The following is a 20,077-nucleotide window of genomic DNA, read 5'->3' on the forward strand; positions in this document are numbered from 1 at the left end:
TGAACGGTCAGTTTAGCAGCAAACTCATAAAGCAGGTTGCTGCTTGTCACAGGAGGCGCGTTGCGGCTACTCTAGAGTAACGACTCTCCAGAACGTTGCCTTTTCATGCTTTTATTGTGTGCAAACTATTTACATTGCTGGAGCTGTACAAGATACATGTTCTCAGTCTGGGTCAGAACCCTGGAATGGCGATTCCTGCGTTCTTTTCCAACAAAGAAGTCTGGGAATCGCAAATCTCCTCCCCCGTTTCTTTTTGCGCAATTCCGGAACTGGAGGGAAAGGTCTTCTTGCCGTGTTTTCCTTCCTCTCCCAAGCGGAGCAGGGGCTCTGCGACCCTGCCAGAGCCATGCCCTCTACTTCCTGCTTCCCCGCTGGACTCTTCCCCCTCTCCGCTCCCGCTGGTACTCGGGGAAGAACTGCTTCTCAAGATGGGAGGGGGTTGTCTGTAGTCCCTGTCCCTCACACTGCTGAAAGGTGCATGTGGGGTGTGTGTGTGCGTGTAGCTTCAGATGGAGCAGATGAAGGAACATAAGAAGAGCTCTTGTGGATCAGCCCCATAGCCTTTATAGTCCAGCATCCTGCTCTCACAGTGGCCAACCAGATGCCTCGAGGAAGGGCTGAAGTCACTACAGGGACAGAAGGCAAAAGCTCCAGGCGCAGTCGGAGTGGCTCCTCTTTGCTTGAAATAGTGTTTTGCACACTCCGATCCTCACGCAGATATTTAACAGATATTTTGTATAAAGTACGTTTACATTGTAAAATTAGCCAAAGCAAATTCCAAGTATGTAAGTACTTGGCGAATAAATTACTGTTCTATAAATTACTATTTTATATGGAGCATCTGATGATATCATCCGAAACAGGCAAGAAGGAAGCAGGAAGAAAGATGTTTGGAAATGGAAAGGAAACCAGACAGGCATGAGAGGAAACGGCCGAAGAATGGGAAGAAGAAATCCTATCCTCTGCTTCTCAGGGTGCGGATGACAGAAACAGAATGAAAATGAGTCCAGTGTATACGAAAACATTTAGACACAAATCAGAATTAAATACTCACTGCAGAAACCACACAGGGGAGGAACCATATAAATGCATGGAGTGTGGAAGGAGCTTCAGTGTGAGTGAAGCAGGTTTTAAAAGATTCACTGCAACATTGAGTTCTAGTGGACCTCCTTGCAGAAGAAATTCCGTAATACTTGAGCCACTGCAGAGGAGACCCTACACCACAGCCTTGTTAATTTCACAAAAGGAATCGCGTCCTAGAACCATCCTAGATAAAGATTTGGCCTGATCAGAAGCTGTGATTCTGGTCTAGATATAAGTGGGACGAGAACTTGTCTCCATTTCTAGTTCCTATTGTCAGATGTTTGCATCATTAGATGCTCTTTTGTATTCAGTTCAGGTCTGAATACAATAATGTAGCATTTGGGCATGAAGATGCAGCCCAGGAGCCCGGCACTGGAAGCAAAGATAGAGAAGATCTGCACAGCCACCATGTATTTCCCCTTGGTGCTCAGGTAGGTGGGAACAAAGGACACCCAAACACTGCAGAAGACCAGCATGCTGAAGGTGATCAGCTTGGCTTCATTGTAGGCCCCAGGCAGCTTCCTGGCTAGGAAAGCCACTGTGAAACAGATGGCAGCCAGGAAGCCCATGTAGCCAAGGGCAATGTAAAACATGGCAACAGACCCTTCGTTGCATTGCAGGGTGATCTCTCCAGGCTGGGAGTGCATGTCAGAGTCTGGGAATGGTGGAAACATCCCCAGCCAGATGGTGCAGATGAGAACTTGGACAGTGGAACAGGAAATGACAATGGAGTTGGCCAAAGTCTTCCCCAGCCATCTCCTCACCCTGCTCCCTGGCTTTGTGGCTAGGAAAGCCAAGACCACTGTTATGGTTTTGGCCAACACGGAAGAGACGGCAACTGAGAAGATGACACTGAAGGCAGATTGTTGGAGAAGGCAGGTCATCTTCCTTGGCCGCCCAATGAACAGGAAAGAGGACAAAAAGGAAAACAGGAGGGAGGCAAGAAGGATATAGGAGAGGTCCCGGTTGTTTGCTTTGACTATGGGAGTGTCTAGGAATTTAATGAAGATTCCTAGCACAATCCCTGTGGTTAAGGACAAGAATAGGGTGAAGGAGGTCAGGATGATCCCCAAAGACTCTTCGTAGGACAGGAAGGTGATAATCTTAGGGACACATTGATCTCGATCTTTGTTTGGATGCTGATCTTCTGGACATTTGGTGCAGTGGTTTGCATCTGAAAAGAAAAACAGTGAGTTCAGTGTCATTCATATATCACTATTATCTCTCTTCTGTATTACATTCTATTATGTTACGAAGTCCAACATGCAACAGGAGGAGTGAGAAGATGTGATGAGCCATTTAGTGTCCAGTAGGAGTTAGAATAATCCTATATAATAAAGTGCAAGTGTCTCTGCGTCCAGTATTCCCTGTGTCCCTGGGTTTGCGCTACTGCGCATGTGCCCCACAGACACAGAGACTGGACGCATAGAGCCCAATCCCCACGCACTCCCCGTCCCGGCGCACTCTCTCGCGCCCTCGAGCAGGGGGGGGGGATGCGGTTCTCTCTCCCTCAACGGCTTCCCCTCCAAACCGCCGTTCCGCGCCCCGCCTCCTGACTAATGGCGCAAGGGGAAGAGGGAAAGGGACCGCGAGGGATTGTGACGCGAGCACGCGATGGAGCCGCCGTTCCCCACCCCACCGCCACCGCCGTTCCCCACCCCATCGCCGCATCCCAACCCCTCCCCCCACCCGGCGGTTCAGATAGCCGTAAAAAGAATGAGGCAAGGCGGGCTCGGCTCTGGGTGGGTTGGGAAAGGCGGGAGGGCGTGCGTGCACACGGCAGGAGATGCGACGACGTCGGGGGAAGCACACAACGGACGCAGGGACACAAACAGCCTAGAGCGCCGTGGGAGGGGCCGGAGAGTCCCGAGCCTCTGGGATGCAGCAGTGCTCTGTAGGACTTTGAATCCTCCTCCTGCTGCCGTGGCTCGGCGCCTGGAACTGGCTGTTGCTGCTGCTGCTGAAACACCGACAAAGCACCCAGCAGCGCCGCGTGGAGCGTCCCGAGCCACGGCAGGAGGAGGAGGATTCAAAGTGCTACAGAGCACTGCTGCATGCCAGAGGCTCAGGACTCACTGACCCGGAAAGCCGCCGCCTCCTCTTGCCGTGGCTCAGCACCCTCCCTGCTAACGCACAACTCTGAGGAGGCTATACGCACCTCTCCTTAAAATACCGACACCCGCTGCCTCACGCTGCACGGGAAATGCTTTTTGCCCCGGGGTCCCTTCCTGCTCTTTTCTGGCGCCGAATCAAGGCACCCCCCCCCCCGCACTTCCTTTTCTTTCTTTCTTTCCTTCCTTCTTTCTGTCTCCCTTTCTGTCTTCTCTCCCTCTTTTTTATTCTTTCCTTCATTCCCTTCCTTCTTTCCTACTCTTCTTTCTCTCCCCTCTTTCCTTCCTCTCTCTCTCCTGCTCCCTCCTTCCTTCCTACCTTCCACCCTTCCCATCTTTCTTCCTCTCCCTCATTCTTATTCTTTCCTTCCTCCCTTCTTTATCCCTTTCTGTCTTCTCTCCCTCTTTCTTATTATTTTCTTCTTTATTCCCTTCCTTCTTTCCTACTCTTCTTTCTCTCCCCTCTTTCCTTCCTCTCTCCCTCCTGCTCCCTCTTTTCTTCCTTCCTTCCTTCATTAGCTCACTGTTCTAGCACCCGTTATTTTAACGGGCTTCAAGATACTAGTAGATTCATATAATTGTAGAGTTGGAAGGGACCCAGATGTCAATCGAGTCAAAGGAAGTAATAGTACCACTGTATTCTGCTCTGGTCAGACCTCACCTGGAGTACTGTGTCCAGTTCTGGGCACCACAGTTCAAGAAGGATACTGACAAGCTGGAACGTGTCCAGAAGAGGGCAACCAAAATGGTCAAAGGCCTGGAAACGATGCCTTATGAGGAACGGCTTAGGGAGCTGGGTATGTTTAGCCTGGAGAAGAGAAGGTTAAGGGGTGATATGATATCCATGTTCAAATATATAAAAGGATGTCATATAGAGGAGGGTGAAAGGTTGTTTTCTGCTGCTCCAGAGAAGCGGGCACAGAGCAATGGATTCAAGCTACAAAAAAGAAGATTCCACCTAAACATTAGGAAGAACTTCCTGACAGTAAGATCTGTTCGGCAGTGGAATTTGCTGCCAAGGAGTGTGGTGGAGTCTCCTTCTTTGGAGGTCTTTAAGCAGAGGCTTGACAGGCATATGTCAAGAATGCTTTGATGGTGTTTCCTGCTTGGCAGGGGGTTGGACTGGATGGCCCTTGTAGTCTCATCCAACTCTATGATTCTATGAGTCGCACCCTGCAATGCAGGAACCACAGCTAAAGAACCTCTGGCAGATAGCCATCTGTAACGGATTGACACGGTTTTGAAATATTTATTCCTACCTGGCTGGGAAAGAGTTAATCAACCTCCAGCCTGACTGACATAACATTCTGGTGGGGGCGGGACTGTTCCCAGTTTAAAAGGAGGGAGCAGCGGTTTTGTCAGTGGAGGAGAGGGAGAGGGAGTGGGTAGGGGTGAAGAAGAAAGTTGAGAGGCCAGGATAGTGGGGCTCTAGATGAGGTTCAGGAAGTGTTAAGTGTTTGACAGAGATTACCTACAACCGAAACATATCTTATAAACACAGGAAACGTTAAACAAACAACTATGTTCTAAGGTTAATAAAATTCTTCTCTTTTGTGCCAATTAGTATTGTCATTATTTTTCCAGCAAGGGACCCAGGTGGCGCTGTGGGTTAAACCCTTGAGCCTAGTGCTTGCTGATCAGAAGGTCGGCGGTTTGAATCCCTGTGACGGGGTGAGCTCCCGTTGCTTGGTCCCAGCTCCTGCCAACCTAGCAGTTCGAAAGCACGTCAAAATGCAAGTAGATAAATAGGAACCGCTACAGCGGGAAGGTAAACGGCGTTTCCATGTGCTGCTCTGGTTTGCCAGAAGTGGCTTAGTCATGCTGGCCACATGACCTGGAAGCTATACGCCGGCTCCCTTGGCCAATAATGCGAGATGAGCGCGCAACCCCAGAGTCGGTCACGACTGGACCTAATGGTCAGGGGTCCCTTTACCTTTACCTTTTTATCGGGACTCACAGAAGTGGTAACTCATTAGAGGACAAAACTTACCTCAGGAAAAGAGGCGAAAGTTTGTGTCTTAGAGTAACACTGAGGAGGCTTAGAAAGATAACCTGGGCTGTCAACGAGTTGCCAGCGTGGAAAGCGCAAACTTTTACAGTAGGGGGAAATCAAGCCGAGAGAGACCCTTTACTGGTGGCAGGAGGTTATTCTATCAAACAGCCTAGAGTTTTTCTTTGATTCCAGGCCACGTGAGCTGGAAGGAGAGTCTCTTTACTTATAAACCCACAAGAATAAAGGGGTTTATTTGGGAGGTGGCGGGAGAAGAGGGTGTGTGGCTTCACCTCTGGATTCCTGTGTCGCATTTTAGTAATAGAGAGGGGGACATTCGTTGCACCATCCAACCTCACTTCATGGGGCAAAATGAGGCATCCGACCCCATCTGTGTGTACATAATCAGAAACACTGGCGCTGACATATAAATCTCTTCTCTTTGCCTTCTCCAAGGGCTGTCCTCTTACCTTCCAGAGCCGAGATTGTCCCTTCCATGCACCGTGAGCAACTGTAGCAGCAAAAGGGCTGGCCTTCATGAATCACCTTGGTGTATCCCTGGCCACAGCTTTCGCAGCACCTTGAATGAGGTGGGGTCTGTTCAAAAAAGGAAGGAAGTGGGTGGAGAAAGTGAACAGACAAAAGTTTTTATCATTTCTCTTATAACAATAGAACTTGGGCACTTTCTCTTAATTTTTATTTTATAAACTTATAGCAGTACAGATTTACACATCCAATTTAAATCACCAAATCCCCCTTTTCTGCAATTGCTTATGTCATATCTCTCTTCAAATAGTCCTGAAATGTTCCCCATTCTAAATTAATAATTCTCTCTTCAGCCAGGGCCAGCTCTAGGGGTAGGCTGGGTGGCGCGGGGCGCTAGGGTGCTGGCCCGGCAGGGGGGCGTCGCACGGCAGAGCCGCGTGGAAGCCATGCTGCGCCCTACGCCCGCCCACCAGCCACGACAAGAAACGGGGCGGAGCGGGGGCGCTGGAGCGAACTCCACACCACGGCGCCAGGGCGCCCAACATGGTTGAGACGGCCCTGTTTTCAACTCCCAAAACTGTTCAAAAACCAAGGCATGGCTTCCGATTGGCCGCAGGAGCTTCCTGTACTAAAGCGGCAGCCGCGGAAGCCATGCTGGATGTTCGGCTTCCGAAAAATGTTTGCAAACCGGAACACTCACTTCTGGGTTTGCAGTGTTCAGGAGCCAACTTGTTCGGGAGCCAAGCCGTTCAACAACCAAGGTACCATTGTATGGTTAAGACTATATGAATGCCTAGGTTGGCCAGTCAGTCTCTCTGTACATGAGTCAAGAGGCTGAAAGGAGATCCAATTGTTTGTTTGTTTGTACTGCTATTACTTGTAAGGAACATCCTACACGCGAGTAGGAATCCGATAGAGACACATGCCACATGCCCAGCTGGCATGTTCTCTCCCTCCTGGTCGATCAAAAGCTTTCTCCAGCCTGAACATCACAGCGACTGATACCAAGAGGCATCAGCACACTTTAGGATCAGCAGAGTGTTAGCAGTCCGTGTGACATAAAACAATCCCATGACTGCAACACGGGGCAAGAATCCTAACATTTGTTGTTGTTTAGTCGTTTAGTCGTGTCCGACTCTTCGTGACCCCATGGACCATAGCACGCCAGGCACTCCTGTCTTGCACTGCCTCCCGCAGTTTGGTCAAACTCATGTTCGTAGCTTCGAGAACACTGTCCAACCATCTCGTCCTCTGTCGTCCTCTTCTCCTAGTGCCCTCCATCTTTCCCAACATCAAGGTCTTTTCCAAGGATTCTTCTCTTCTCATGAGGTGGCCAAAGTATTGGAGCCTCAGCTTCACGATCTGTCCTTCCAGTGACATGGATCACTGCCTTGTCGTGGCGAAGGGGCTTAAATCCTAACATTACTATGCTACTATATATTTGTTTATACCCTGCCTTTCAATTGGACAACAGAAGGCAAGGACGTTCATTGCATACCCTCCAACATTTCTCTGATGAAAATTGGGATGTCCATGATGATAATGGTGGTGGTAGTACGAACAATACTATTTATACCCCACCCATCTGACTGGGCTGCACAACATATATAAAAACATAATAAAACATCAAACATTAAATATCTTCCCTATACAGGGCTGCCTTCAGATGGCTTCTAAAGGTTGTCTAGTTATCTCACTGGCTTGGGGGTTGGATAACTCCATACCCTCCAAAATTTTCCCGAGGAAAATAGGGGTGTCCTAAGGAAAAGTGGGACATTCCAAGATCAAATCAGAAACTGGGGTGGCTTCTGTAAATCCAGGACTGTCCCTGGGAAATAGGGACACTTGGAGCGTCTGTCATTGTCCCCTTCACTTGTTGGCTTTGAGTTTCTAGTAAAAAAGAAAGAAAATTAAGTAGCTCTCACCTGGTTACACCACCTAGGCCACACAATGGCATCTGGATCTATAGCAAACATCATTGTTGAAGGGTTGTGTCTCTCTGCACTCCCGACCTTCACTTTCTCAATTGATTTATTGGGGAGCACCAACACGTTCACAACATCGAAGGCAGCTGCCAGGCGTCCGTTCTCATCCAAGTGCAGCCCATCTACGGAAGTATTGTCGAAGTGGAAGTTTTTCAGGAAAGGGTGAAGCTAGAATGGCAAAGAAAACAGCAGCATTTAGAAATGGAAGCCAGCTATTGCAAATCTGCCTTGTTGGATCTCCAAAATTCTGAGCATAGGTGTTAGGACACCAACAAGTTGGTGCGCTGAAGAGCAGCAGTCAGGGTCAGATAAAGCCGAGGTCAACAGTCCGGGTCAGAGCCAGCCGAAGTCAAGCAGTCGCATAGGGGTCAGGAGTAGCTGAAGTCAGTTCAAGCCAGAAGTCAGGGAGCCAAGGTCAGGATTAGCCAGGAGTCAGAAAGCCGAAGTCAGGAACACAGGAACCGGAACAAGTGAGCGTCAACAACTACGTACTCCAGCACAGCAGTTGCAGACACTGCAGAATGGGGCAGCTGGTTCTCCTTAAGTAGCCGATTCACTCCCACGCTTCTTTTGAGCTGCAGCTGTCTCTAATTGCCGCCTACGCTTCTCAGCTCGGCGTTCTACAGCTGAGAAGGGAGGAGGAGAGGGGATCGGCCGATCCCCTTCCTGACTGGGACCTGCTCCTGGCTCAACTTCTTCCTCCAGCTCTGATCTTCCCTCCTCTCTGTCAGATTCCTCCTCTTCCGAGGAGTGCCGCCACCAGTCTTCCCCAGGCATGTATTCCTCAGATTCCTCTGTGGGTGCCGCCTTGTCAGGGGGAGCGTGCCACCACTCCTCCTCATCTGTCTCGACCCTGACAATAGATAAGCAAGCATGTCCTGGAACAGCATTTCCCAAACTTGGGTCTCCAGCAGCTTTTGGACTACAATTCCCATTGCCCATGACCGCTAGTCCTGGGAGCTAGGGATGGTGGGAGTTGTAGTCCAACAACAGCTGGAGACCCAAGTTTGGGAAACACTGTCCTAGACTATAAGCACAATAAGAGCCTGTTCGAGCAGGACAATGGCCCATCGAATCCAGCATCCTGTTCTCACATTGGCCAAACCAATGCCTGTCGGAAACCCACAAACAGGACCTGAGCACACCTGCAATGCTCTCCGCAGCAGTTGGTATTTAGAAGCAGAACAGATGGCTAGTAGACTTCTCTGTTGATTCGTCTATTTTTCTTTTAAAGCCATTCTGATTGGTGGCCATCACTGCCTTCTGTGGGAGTGAGTTCCATAGATTAACTATTTGTTGCATTGGTCTGTCCTGACTCTCCCAGTGTGGCCTGTGGCCCTCCCCATCATGCAGAGAAGGGCAGAGTGAACTGGCGAGAACTCTTTGGTCCAGCCAAGCTTCCAAGGGGCAGCCTTTGGAATGCACTGCCGCAGGCAGCAATGGAGGTTGGTCAGTTAGGGCAAATGGGGCTCTAGCCCACCAACCTTCGGCCAGGCTCCCTGCCTGCCTGCCTTCTTACTTTTAACCAGTCCAATGGGCGGCATTGCCTGTCAGCTTCCTCCTCTTTGGAATGTTGCATTCATAGAACTCATCGAGGAAGAGGATGGGGACAAAACATTCATTTGACTATGCCTGTCATTTACCTCCCTGCTTCCTGCCCTATGAGGACCAGTGACCACAGCTAAGGAGGAAATGATGCTCATTGGAAGAACTTTGGACACTTACTAACTCTCAGCCTATTGGGGATGGAGGGGAAATTCAATTTCAGTTTTGTGATCAAAGCTGAATTAATCAAATTTGCACGTTCCAAAACAATAACAGAACCGAAGCAGAGCCAGCCTTCCAAATCTGCACTAAGCCCAATTTTGCAATGCGGTTCCTCCAACCAAACAACATTCATTAACATTTGTATATTGGGGAAAATGTGCCATATCCATGAAAATAGCATACAACTTGTTATTTTAGGAGCACTTGCTTCCAAATATGTGCACATTAATCAAAACTGCATACAAAAATGTGTTAATTAGAATAATAATAATTATTATTATTATTATTTATTTATTTATTTATTTATACCCCGCCTATCTGGCTGGGTTTCCCCAGCCACTCTGGGCGGCTTCCAACAGAAATATTAAAATCCACTAATTTCTTTTTTTCTGGTAGACTTTTAGAAGAAATTCACACTAAATTGCTGAAGGATTTTCAAGAGATTTTAAAATACAACAACAACAACAACAACAACAACAACCCAGCCTCTTCTGGGAAGGAATAAATTATTTATAAGACTAAACCTTAACACTAAACATACAATGTACAGAACATCACACCAGGAGGAAGAGAGATAGAAAGGGAAATAAGACCCAGGCTCCTTCTGGCACATATTTATAGTCAACATGACCTTAATTGGAAGAAATAAGAAAACCAGTTCAAGCCAGCTGTACTCAGATTCTCTGAATAACCCAAACAATTGTGAAGCTTCTTTCATACAGAGAAGCTTCCAGAAACCTCTTGAATGAATTAGAATAGGAAAGATATACTACACATCAGATCAATACTAGAATGATAGAGTTGGAAGAGACCACAAGGGCCATCCAGTCCGACCCCCTGCCAAGCAGGAAACACCATCAAAGCATTCCTGACAGATGGCTGTCAAGCCTCTGCTTAAAGACCTCCAAAGAAGTAGACTCCACCACACTCCTTGGCAGCAAATTCCACTGCCGAACAGCTCTTACTGTCAGGAAGTTCTTCCTAATGTTTAGGTGGAATCTTCTTTCTTGTAGTTTGAATCCATTGCTCCGTGTCCGCTTCTCCGGAGCAGCAGAAAACAACCTTTCTCCCTCCTCTATATGACATCCTTTTATATATTTGAACATGGCTATCATATCACCCCTTAACCTTCTCTTCTCCAGGCTAAACATACCCAGCTCCCTAAGCCGTTCCTCATAAGGCATCGTTTCTAAGCCTTTGACCATTTTGGTTGCCCAAAACTATCTGCACTAAGAAATGCAAACTGACAATAACAACAACATTTTTATTATTTGCACCCTGCCCATCTGTCTGAGTTGCCCCAGCCACTCTGGGCAGTTTCCAGCATATACAAAAACATAATAAAACATTAAACATTGAAAACTTCCCTATGTTGTTGTTTAGTCATTTAGCCGTGTCCGACTCTTTGTGACCCCATGGACCAGAGCACGCCAGGCACTCCTGTCTTTCACTGCCTCCCGCAGTTTGGTCAAACTCATGTTCATAGCTTTGAGAACACTGTCCAACCATCTCGTCCTCTGTCGTCCCCTTCTCCTTGTGCCCTCAATCTTTCCCAACATCAGGTTCTTTTCCAGGGAGTCTTCTCTTCTCATGAGGTGGCCAAAGTATTGGAGCCTCAGCTTCAGGATCTGTCCTTCCAGTGAGCACTCAGGGCTGATTTCCTTAAGAATGGATAGGTTTGATCTTCTTGCAGTCCATGGGACTCTCAAGAGTCTCCTCCAGAGGGCTGCTAAATGTTGCTAAAGAAAGGCAGACAACCTAACTTGTGAGGAATACAAACGGAACACCATAGACTCAAGGTATTAAGTGAAGGAACTGGCAATAGTGTTAGCAGTGAAGGAGAAAAGGCTACCTGCCATGGCTGTACCCTTTGGAAGATCAAGTCGCTCCCACTTCCTCTCACCATCCGCCGTGATCTGGATGCAAATGTAGCACTTAAGGCAAGCACCAGAGCCCGGACCAAACTGTAAATCATGTAGCTGTCCAGGGTCAAGCTGCCTTCATCAACCTCCTGATAAATGCTCTCCTCCTTCTCGATGCATCTCATTTGACCTCTCGCCGCCAACGCATGCTTCAAATGAAAGCAACGGAATCCTTTCTTATCGATCCGCGGTTTGACGTTTTCATACCTCGCCCCCTTTTTGAACTGCATTAGGAAGGCCAAGCAAGTGTGGATGTTTTGGGTATCAAACATGTGGTAAAGAGCACTCAGGTTGATGTCCTGAAGAGCTGTCATGATCCAAACTTTCCCTGCAGTGGGCTGCTTGGTCTTCACAGCCCAGAATACGACGAAAGCTAAACCGAAAACAGATTGAGAGTCCCCAGAGAAAATGGCGACGTTGACTTGCCTCTGCACGAGGAACGCAATCATGGGGGAAATATTTCTGTACAAAGCAAGTATTGGGATTTTTTCTGAGAAGGCAACGCAGATCCCCTCCCTCGCCAGCACTTCTGTCAAAGTCCTCATGAGCGTCTCTCCATTGTCGTTTTCTGGAACGACGAGGCCAACCCACCTCCACCCAAAATGCTGCAGAAGTTTGGCAATGCCCAAGTATTTGGTCTCAGCACTTGGGACCATCCGGTAGACAAAAGGCAGCTGAGATTTGTCTTTCAGAGCAGGAGAATCAAAATCGTAACTGACCTGTGGAGAAAAGGAAGGTTTTGAATCTCAGGATAAAGCTGAGGTGTTTGCAAACCTAAAATATCGCAACTAGCTATTGAAATGGCTGTTGTCACTTATTTTGTGTGTGTGTGTGTGTGTGTGTGTGTATGTGTGTGTGTGATTTTGCAATCAAAATCCTCAACTATGCATTAACTTCTGCTTCACATGTGATTATACTTTTTAAAAAAGCAGCCTTAGAATTACAAAGAAATACAGGGTGTCAGTACATAATCTGCTCAATCCGTTCTGGAAGTCCGTTCGACTTCCAAAACGTTCGCAAACCAAGGTGCGGCTTCTGATTGGATGACTGGCCCCGGAAACAATGGCAACAGCCAAAACGGACGTACGGCTTCTGGAAAAACATTCTCAAACCGGAACACTTACTTCCAGGTTTGCGGTATTCAGGAGCCAATTTGTTCATCAACAAAGCCACTAAGGAACCAAGGTATCACTGTACCAGCTACACTTCCCATTTCCTACCTGTGGGGTTTTGTAGATGCCCAACATATTTGAAATCTGGCCAGAGATTTCAGAGTCAGCCCCTTCGAGGACAGCCAACAGGTTATTCCGCCTTCCGCAGCAGTAGTTTGGGATGTTTGCCTGCCCAGTAGAGAGGAGGTCTATTGTAGCATCGTAAGTCGTCCTTGCATCGAAGTAGTTTTCGTAGATGTTGTAGCCCAGAGTGACGTTGAGCAAGAGCCCGGGATTCCTGCTGACTCTCTGAATGGCAAATATGAAGGGCAGGAGCTGCCTGAACTGCACGTTAGATAACCTGCAACAAAATTTGTGTCCCACGTTTAACCACCATCCAGCCAGACGAATAACCACAGCATTAAGCCTGAGTCTGACTGTTAACTGTCTCTCACTTTGCTGGGGTTTGGAGTTCATTCTGTGTGTGACATCATACACTGATGTCACAATGATACATCTGCATTCATCCATGGTAATGTCTGTGGTCAATAAATTCCTGCAACTTGGTCACCAGCAGCCTGGCTCTCCAGCAAGCTTGATTTTTAGTTCATAGCCTGAGTATGAAGAAAGAATATAGAGATCATCAAGGGGGTTACGCTCAGTGTTCACCAGTGTGCGGATGATACCCAACTCTACCTCTCTTTTAAATCGGAACCAGTGAAGGCGGTAAATTTCCTGTGTGAGTCTGGAGGCGGTTGGAGGATGGACGGTGGCTAACGGGTTGAGGTTGAATCCTGACAAGACAGAAGTGCTGTTTTGGGGGGACAGGGGGCAGGCTGGTATGGAGGACTCCCTGGTCCTAAATAGGGTAACTGTGCACATGAAGGACCAGGTGCGCAGCCTGGGAGTCATTCTGGACTCACAGCTACCCATGGAGGTGCAGGTCAATTCTGTCTTCCAGCTCTGTCTGGTACACAGGCTGAGATCCTACCTGCCTGCGGACTGGCTCGCCAGAGTGGTGCTTCAGTGTATCTGAAGAAGTGTGCATGCACACGAAAGCTCATACCAATGACAAACTTAGTTGGTCTCTAAGGTGCTGCTGGAAGGATTTTTTATTTTATTTTATTGAGTTAAAACTTGTTTGCAAATAAACAGTATAGTGAACAGAAGATTTAAACTAGCTTAAGAGCATACAAAGAGTACAGGCTTCACTTCTGAGTCAAGCTCCACACACAGAGAGACTCCACCCTAACTCATGGCTCCACAGCTCACAGGCTCCAAACAATCTCCAAACTAACAGGCTCCAAACAGATACAGATACTTTTATACAGAGAATGAGTCATTCTCAAGATGAGTCACAAATTTAAGTAACAGTAACAATGATAATGATGATATTTTGATTCATTTTGTGGTTTTAATATATTCTGATTTTAACCGCCCTGAGACCTGCGGGTATAGGGTGGTATATAAATCATCATCATTTCTGCTAAAAGAGAGGATATTGTTTAGTTTTAGGACTAGAAAAAGAGAGAGACTGGGACATACGGAATCAGAATCAGCAGGAATTGCAACAAATCCACCACTGCCCCTTAATTACTTACGGGTAATATCTCATAGAGGGAGTCTTGGAGAACCTGGTCGGGAGTAAAATGACATTGGTGGCAGATACAACCCCACTAATGATGTAGTCTGCTGCTCTGTAATAATTCAAGGGGTCTGTCTGGTTGTTTATGAAATTCAAGGGGCATTTTGCCATCAATGTTTCACAGGTTGTCCGGGAAAAGAGTATCACCATCAGCGCAATCTGGATATACCTGCAACAGCTGCTGCCTCTGGGGCTGCTATCCATGCTCATGGAAAACAGCCCACACCCTCCGGCAAGGCTGAGATGGCAATGACTCACAGAGGGAATCTAGCCATGGCTACAGCACCACATAGGACACGTCAACCTGACTCAGCCCCCTCCACCCTGCCCCTCCCTAGGCTCTTGGTGCTGCAGGAGGTATTTATGCCACGGGGTTGTTGTTGCAAGAAGTTTCACCTCGTTGCTGTCAATTCTGATGTTTCTGTTATTGCTCTAAATTGTGGTCTTTGGGAATGCCCTTGAGTATTGGCAAGGCGGTGGAGAATAAATCACTACAATTTTTATAACTAGCATGGGATGCATCGCCTCTGCAGCCTCCTGAAACTTTCTGGGTGGGTTTAGTTGTGGAACTGGCTGGGGGGGAGGAACCCATAGCTGCCAAATTCCAGATTGAAAAATCCGGGACCAGCAGCGGCACGGCACCGGAAGTTGCTCCTACGTGACTTCCGGACATGCGTAGAAGCAACTTCTGGTGCCGCTCTGCCCATTTCCAAAATGGCCGCGGCGCGGGAAGTTGCTTCTACATACTTCCGGACATGCGTAGAAGTGACTTCCGGTGCCACGCTGCTGCTGGTCCCGGATTTTTCAATCCGGAACTTGGCAGCTATGAGATAGACACCTTCCTTATCAGGATACTCCATTCCATTACCCCTCCCATTTGATTTTCCTTTCCAAAAGTATGGAAGTGCATATAAGCGACTTCTGGCGCTGCGGACATTTTGGAAATGGGCAGAGCGGTGCCGGAAGTCGCTTCTACGCACTTCCGGACATGCATAGAAGCGACTTCTGGCGCCACGGCCATCTCGGAAATGGGCAGAGCGGCACCAGAAGTTGCTTCTACTCACTTCCGGACATGCGCAGAAGTGACTTCTGATGCTGGCGCCGCCCGATTTCCGGTGCCCATACATGGGCAGAGCGGCACCAGAAACAGGAGCTGCTTTCCAGGGGATTTGTTGTTGTTGTTTAGTCGTTTAGTCGTGTCCGACTCTTCGTGACCCCATGGACCATAGCACGCCAGGCACTCCTGTCTTGCACTGCCTCCCGCAGTTTGGTCAAACTCATGTTCGTAGCTTCGAGAACACTGTCCAACCATCTCGTCCTCTGTCGTCCCCTTCTCCTAGTGCCCTCAATCTTTCCCAACATCAGGGTCTTTTCCAAGGATTCTTCTCTTCTCATGAGGTGGCCAAAGTATTGGAGCCTCAGCTTCACGATCTGTCCTTCCAGGGAGCACTCAGGGCTGATTTCCTTAAGAATGGATAGGTTTGATCTTCTTGCAGTCCACGGAACTCTCAAGAGTCTCCTCCAGCACCATAATTCAAAAGCATCAATTCTTCGGCGATCAGCCTTCTTTATGGTCCAGCTCTCACTTCCATACATCACTAGTGGGAAAACCATAGCTTTAACTATACGGACCTTTGTCGGCAAGGTGATGTCTCTGCTTTTTAAGATGCTGTCTAGGTTTGCCATTGCTTTTCTCCCAAGAAAACTCCAGGGGATTTACGGGATATAAATCCATTCGGGAGACCAGCGGGAAACGGTAGGAAAATACAGGGGTTTCCCGGGAAAAACGGGGTACTTGGCAGCTATGGAGGAACACCCCACCACCACTTCTCCTGTATTATAATATTGGGATAGGTCAGAGGGGGCAGGCTGGACCTTCAACCAAGAAATCATCCAAAATCATCCACCTTCCATCATTATTTCCATGAATTTCCATGCCCCAGTGACATTGCAAGAGAGGAATGCAATGAAGCCTTACCACTGACAGAGTCCCTGCCTGCCCCAAATCTCAGTCAAAGGTCTCAATGGCAGAGGAGGTGTCTCAATGTGCAATAGGCATTTCAGGCATGTGAAATGGAGTTGCGTCATGCTGCCTCATTTCCGATATTACTGTTATTTGTCTCCAAGTGAAGTTTTGACCAGAAGAAGAGTAACAAAATAACTGTGATTTATTTACTTTTAATTATAATTAACAGCTCTGCACTTTCATGGATTCTCCGTGTGGCTCTAGGAGCAGCTGCAAAGTTGGAGGAAAACATGTTGGTGAAAACACCGATTCTGAGAAGGGTCAGGGAGGGGAAAGGTGAGCTTGGTCTGACCTTTAGTGGAGAACCACCATAAGATGATGGTGGTGATTTTATTATTTGTACCCTGCCCATCTGACTGGGTTGCCCCAGCCACTCTGGGCAGCTTCCAGCATACAGTTGTAACTTGGAAGTCAAACAGAATCCGTTCCAGATGTCCGTTCGACATCCAATACATTCAGAAACCAAAGCGCAGCTTCTGATTGGCGGCAGGAAGCTTCTGCTGCGGAAGCCCCATCGGATGTTCGGCTTCCAAAAATTGTTTGAAAACTGGAACACTCATTCGGGAGCTGATTTGTTCGGGAGCCAAGGCATTTGAGATCCAAGGTATGGCTGTATTCAAAAACCTGATAAAACAGGGAACCAGGCTGAGGGCCGTCTCTGGGTTTTCAAATGTGCACATAGGCCCAAAAATGTCCTGAAAAAATAGCTTGATCCTGGCTTATATGGTGATGTATCTTAAATAAAGGTCATTCTAGGATCACCTTCCCCTCTATGACCTTTTTCACAACATATTGCCACATCAGTGAGATCTTGTGAACATAGAAGTGAGATCTTGTGAACACTGAGGTCCAGTACCGAGGGCCTTCTGGCAGTTCCCTTGTTGCGAGAAGCCAAGTTGCAGGGAACCAGGCAGAGGGCCTTCTCGGTAGTGGCGCCCGCCCTGTGGAACGCCCTCCCATCAGATGTCAAAGAGAAAACAGCTACCAGCTTTTAGAAGACATCTGAAGGCAGCACTGTTTAGGGAGGCTTTTAATGTTTAATTATTTTATTTCATTTTTCTGTTGTAAGCTGCCCAGAGTGGCTGGGGGAACCCAGCCAGTTGGGTGGGGTATAAATATATTATTATTATTATTATTATTATTATCATTATTAAACATTAAAAAGCTTCACCATGTGATATGCCAGGATCAATCTATTCATCCAGGGTGTATATGTGACCTACCACACAACAAGGCTGATTAATTGCTGAGCATCATTAAAATATGAAACTGAGTCACCAAGAACACCACTCAGCGAAGCAGTGGTGGCTCAAGATCTCCAGCTGAGATCGCAAGATAGGGTAGCTGCAGAGGTGAGACGGCTTCGTATGTAACCTGAGATATGAGATGTTATTAGATGGGGATGGGAATACGGGCTGATGTAAGAACATAAGAAGAGCCTGCTGGATCTGGCCAGCATCTTATCAAGTTGAGTATTCTGTTCCCACAGAATACTGTGGGAAGCAGGGACTGAGCCCAAGAAGAAGATGAGTTTGGATTTGATATCCCGCTTTATCACTACCCGAAGGAGTCTCAAAGTGGCTAACATTCTCCTTTCCTTTCCTCCCCCACAACAAACACTCTGTGAGGTGAGTGAGGCTGAGAGACTTCAAAGAAGTGTGACTAGTCCAAGGTCACCCAGCAGCTGCATGTGGAGGAGCGGAGACACAAACCCGGTTCACCAGATTACGAGTCCACCGCTCTTAACCACTACACCACACTGGCTCTCCAGGCTCCTGCCTTTGACCATGGGGGCAGAGCATAGCTTCTGAGGAACTTGGCATAGGTGACAACTGTAGGGGACCGTGGTCCCTTGCCCCCTAATAAGTTTCTTCGGAGGGGGGTCAGTCCCCTCAATAATTTCTCCCCCATCACCCACCTGCCCACCTGACTTCCCACCTGCCTGCCTCCCTTGGTCTCAAGAGTGCCACCTTGCCCCCACAATTAAGGGGGGCTACGCCACACAACATGCACAAGGATGTGTTGACATGAAGCTTACATTGCACACTCTGCACTCTGCTCTCACTGTGAGCACACATCGTTCAACATGCTGATGTGTCACCCGAATGAAGAAGAGAAGAAGAAGAGTTTGGATTTGATATCCCGCTTTTGGATATCAATAGGAGTATAGGATATCAATAGGGCTCCATCAATAGGAGTATAGCATCTAGATCAAGGGAAGTAATAGTACCACTGTACTCTGCCCTGGTCAGACCTCACCTGGAGTACTGTGTCCAGTTCTGGGCACCACAGTTCAAGAAGGATACTGACAAGCTGGAACGTGTCCAGAAGAGGGCAACCAAAATGGTCAAAGGCCTGGAAACGATGCCTTATGAGGAACGGCTTAGGGAGCTGGGTATGTTTAGCCTGGAGAAGAGAAGGTTAAGGGGTGATATGATAGCCATGTTCAAATATATAAAAGGATGTCATATAGAGGAGGGAGAAAGGTTGTTTTCTGCTGCTCCGGAGAAGCGGACACGGAGCAATGGATTCAAACTACAAGAAAGAAGATTCCACCTAAACATTAGGAAGAACTTCCTGACAGTAAGAGCTGTTCAGCAGTGGAATTTGCTACCAAGGAGTGTGGTGGAGTCTCCTTCTTTGGAGGTCTTTAAGCAGAGGCTTGACAGGCATATGTCAAGAATGCTTTGATGGTGTTTCCTGCTCAGCAGAGGGTTGGACTGGATGGCCCTTGTGGTCTCTTCCAACTCTACGATTCAATGATTCTATATCAATTTCGTTGTTCCTGCAAGGGGACAATGACAATAAAGATATCTTATCTCTTATCTTATCACTACCCAAAGGAGCCTCAAAGTGGCTAACATTATCCTTTCCCTTCCTCCCCCACAACAAACACTCTGTGAGGTGAGTGGGGCTGAGAGACTTCAGAGAAGTGTGACTAGCCCAAGGTCACCCAGCAGCTGCATGTGGAGGAGTGGGGAAGCGAACCCGATTCCCCAGATTACAAGTTTACCGCTCTTAACCACTACACCACACCAGCTCCCAATGCCGCATGTGCTGCTTAATTAAGGTGAGCATGTGCACACATCCTCTGTGGATTTTGGGGGTGTTCATGTTCCCCTTCTTGAATTTTTTTGGGGGGGCCTCAACAAACGCTCACGCAAAACAATGACTTGGTACCTAAATACCAGTTGACAGTTGACATGCAAAATCATAAAACATGTATCTTACAGATACCATTGGTTTCCCAATAGGGGCCATGTAGCAAAGGTACTTTTTCTCCTGCATCACACAGTACACTGCTTTCCTTAAACAGGGATGTCCAACAGGTCGATCGCGATCCCCGGGAGTTTTTGGTAGATTCATTGAGTTTGATCGCTGGGTCCCTTTCGTTAGCGTTGCTAAATTTGAATCCGTCTCCGCCCCCTCGTCCCGCCCTCCACAGATATGCAGAACGGAAGATGGAGTTTACTCAGTGAGGCTTTTAGTTTTGCCAGTGATTTGTTGATGAGTGGCTGCTCCTCTTTCTCCGCCCAAACCCTTAAAAATGGGGCTTTCCTCCTCCCTAAAAAAGACCTAAACCCACAAAAAACACTGCCAGTTTTTAATTCTGTAAGTAGATCACAGTCTCTTGGGAGTTAGCCACCCCGCTTTACACCAATCCTCATTTTGTGAAATAGTTTCTACGTTCACATTTTACTTCTTTATCAGAGGCCAACTATGAATATCTACTTAGACAAGCGAGAGATCTGCAACATACCACACAGTTTTTTGTATATTTGATACCTACAAAATATTAAATCAATAGAACTTGTGGGCATTCTATGGTCACCATAGCCTCATCTTCATTGGCCATGACCTATAGCCTTTGGGACATCAGTAAAGGGAAGAGAAAATATTTAAAATAACAC

At 47.7% G+C, this 20,077-nt stretch overlaps 1 protein-coding gene across 1 annotated transcript; it reads right to left on the bottom strand.

The window, feature by feature from the left end:
* Positions 1-815: 815 nt before the first annotated feature.
* LOC148687193 (vomeronasal type-2 receptor 26-like) lies at positions 816-14,344 on the bottom strand. The gene is made up of 6 exons (XM_088662550.1): positions 14,097-14,344; positions 12,565-12,856; positions 11,290-12,063; positions 7,596-7,823; positions 5,655-5,781; positions 816-2,257 (listed from the first exon to the last, which is right to left on the bottom strand). Exons 1-6 carry the CDS (start codon positions 14,342-14,344, stop codon positions 1,344-1,346), a joined length of 2,583 nt encoding a protein of 860 aa, XP_088518676.1. The 3' UTR covers positions 816-1,343.
* Between the last annotated feature and the right edge of the window lie 5,733 nt (positions 14,345-20,077).

The sequence above is a fragment of the Zootoca vivipara genome, chromosome 2, assembly GCF_965207765.1.
Source record: "Zootoca vivipara chromosome 2, rZooViv2.hap1.1, whole genome shotgun sequence".
Classification (NCBI taxonomy): Eukaryota; Metazoa; Chordata; class Lepidosauria; order Squamata; family Lacertidae; genus Zootoca; species Zootoca vivipara.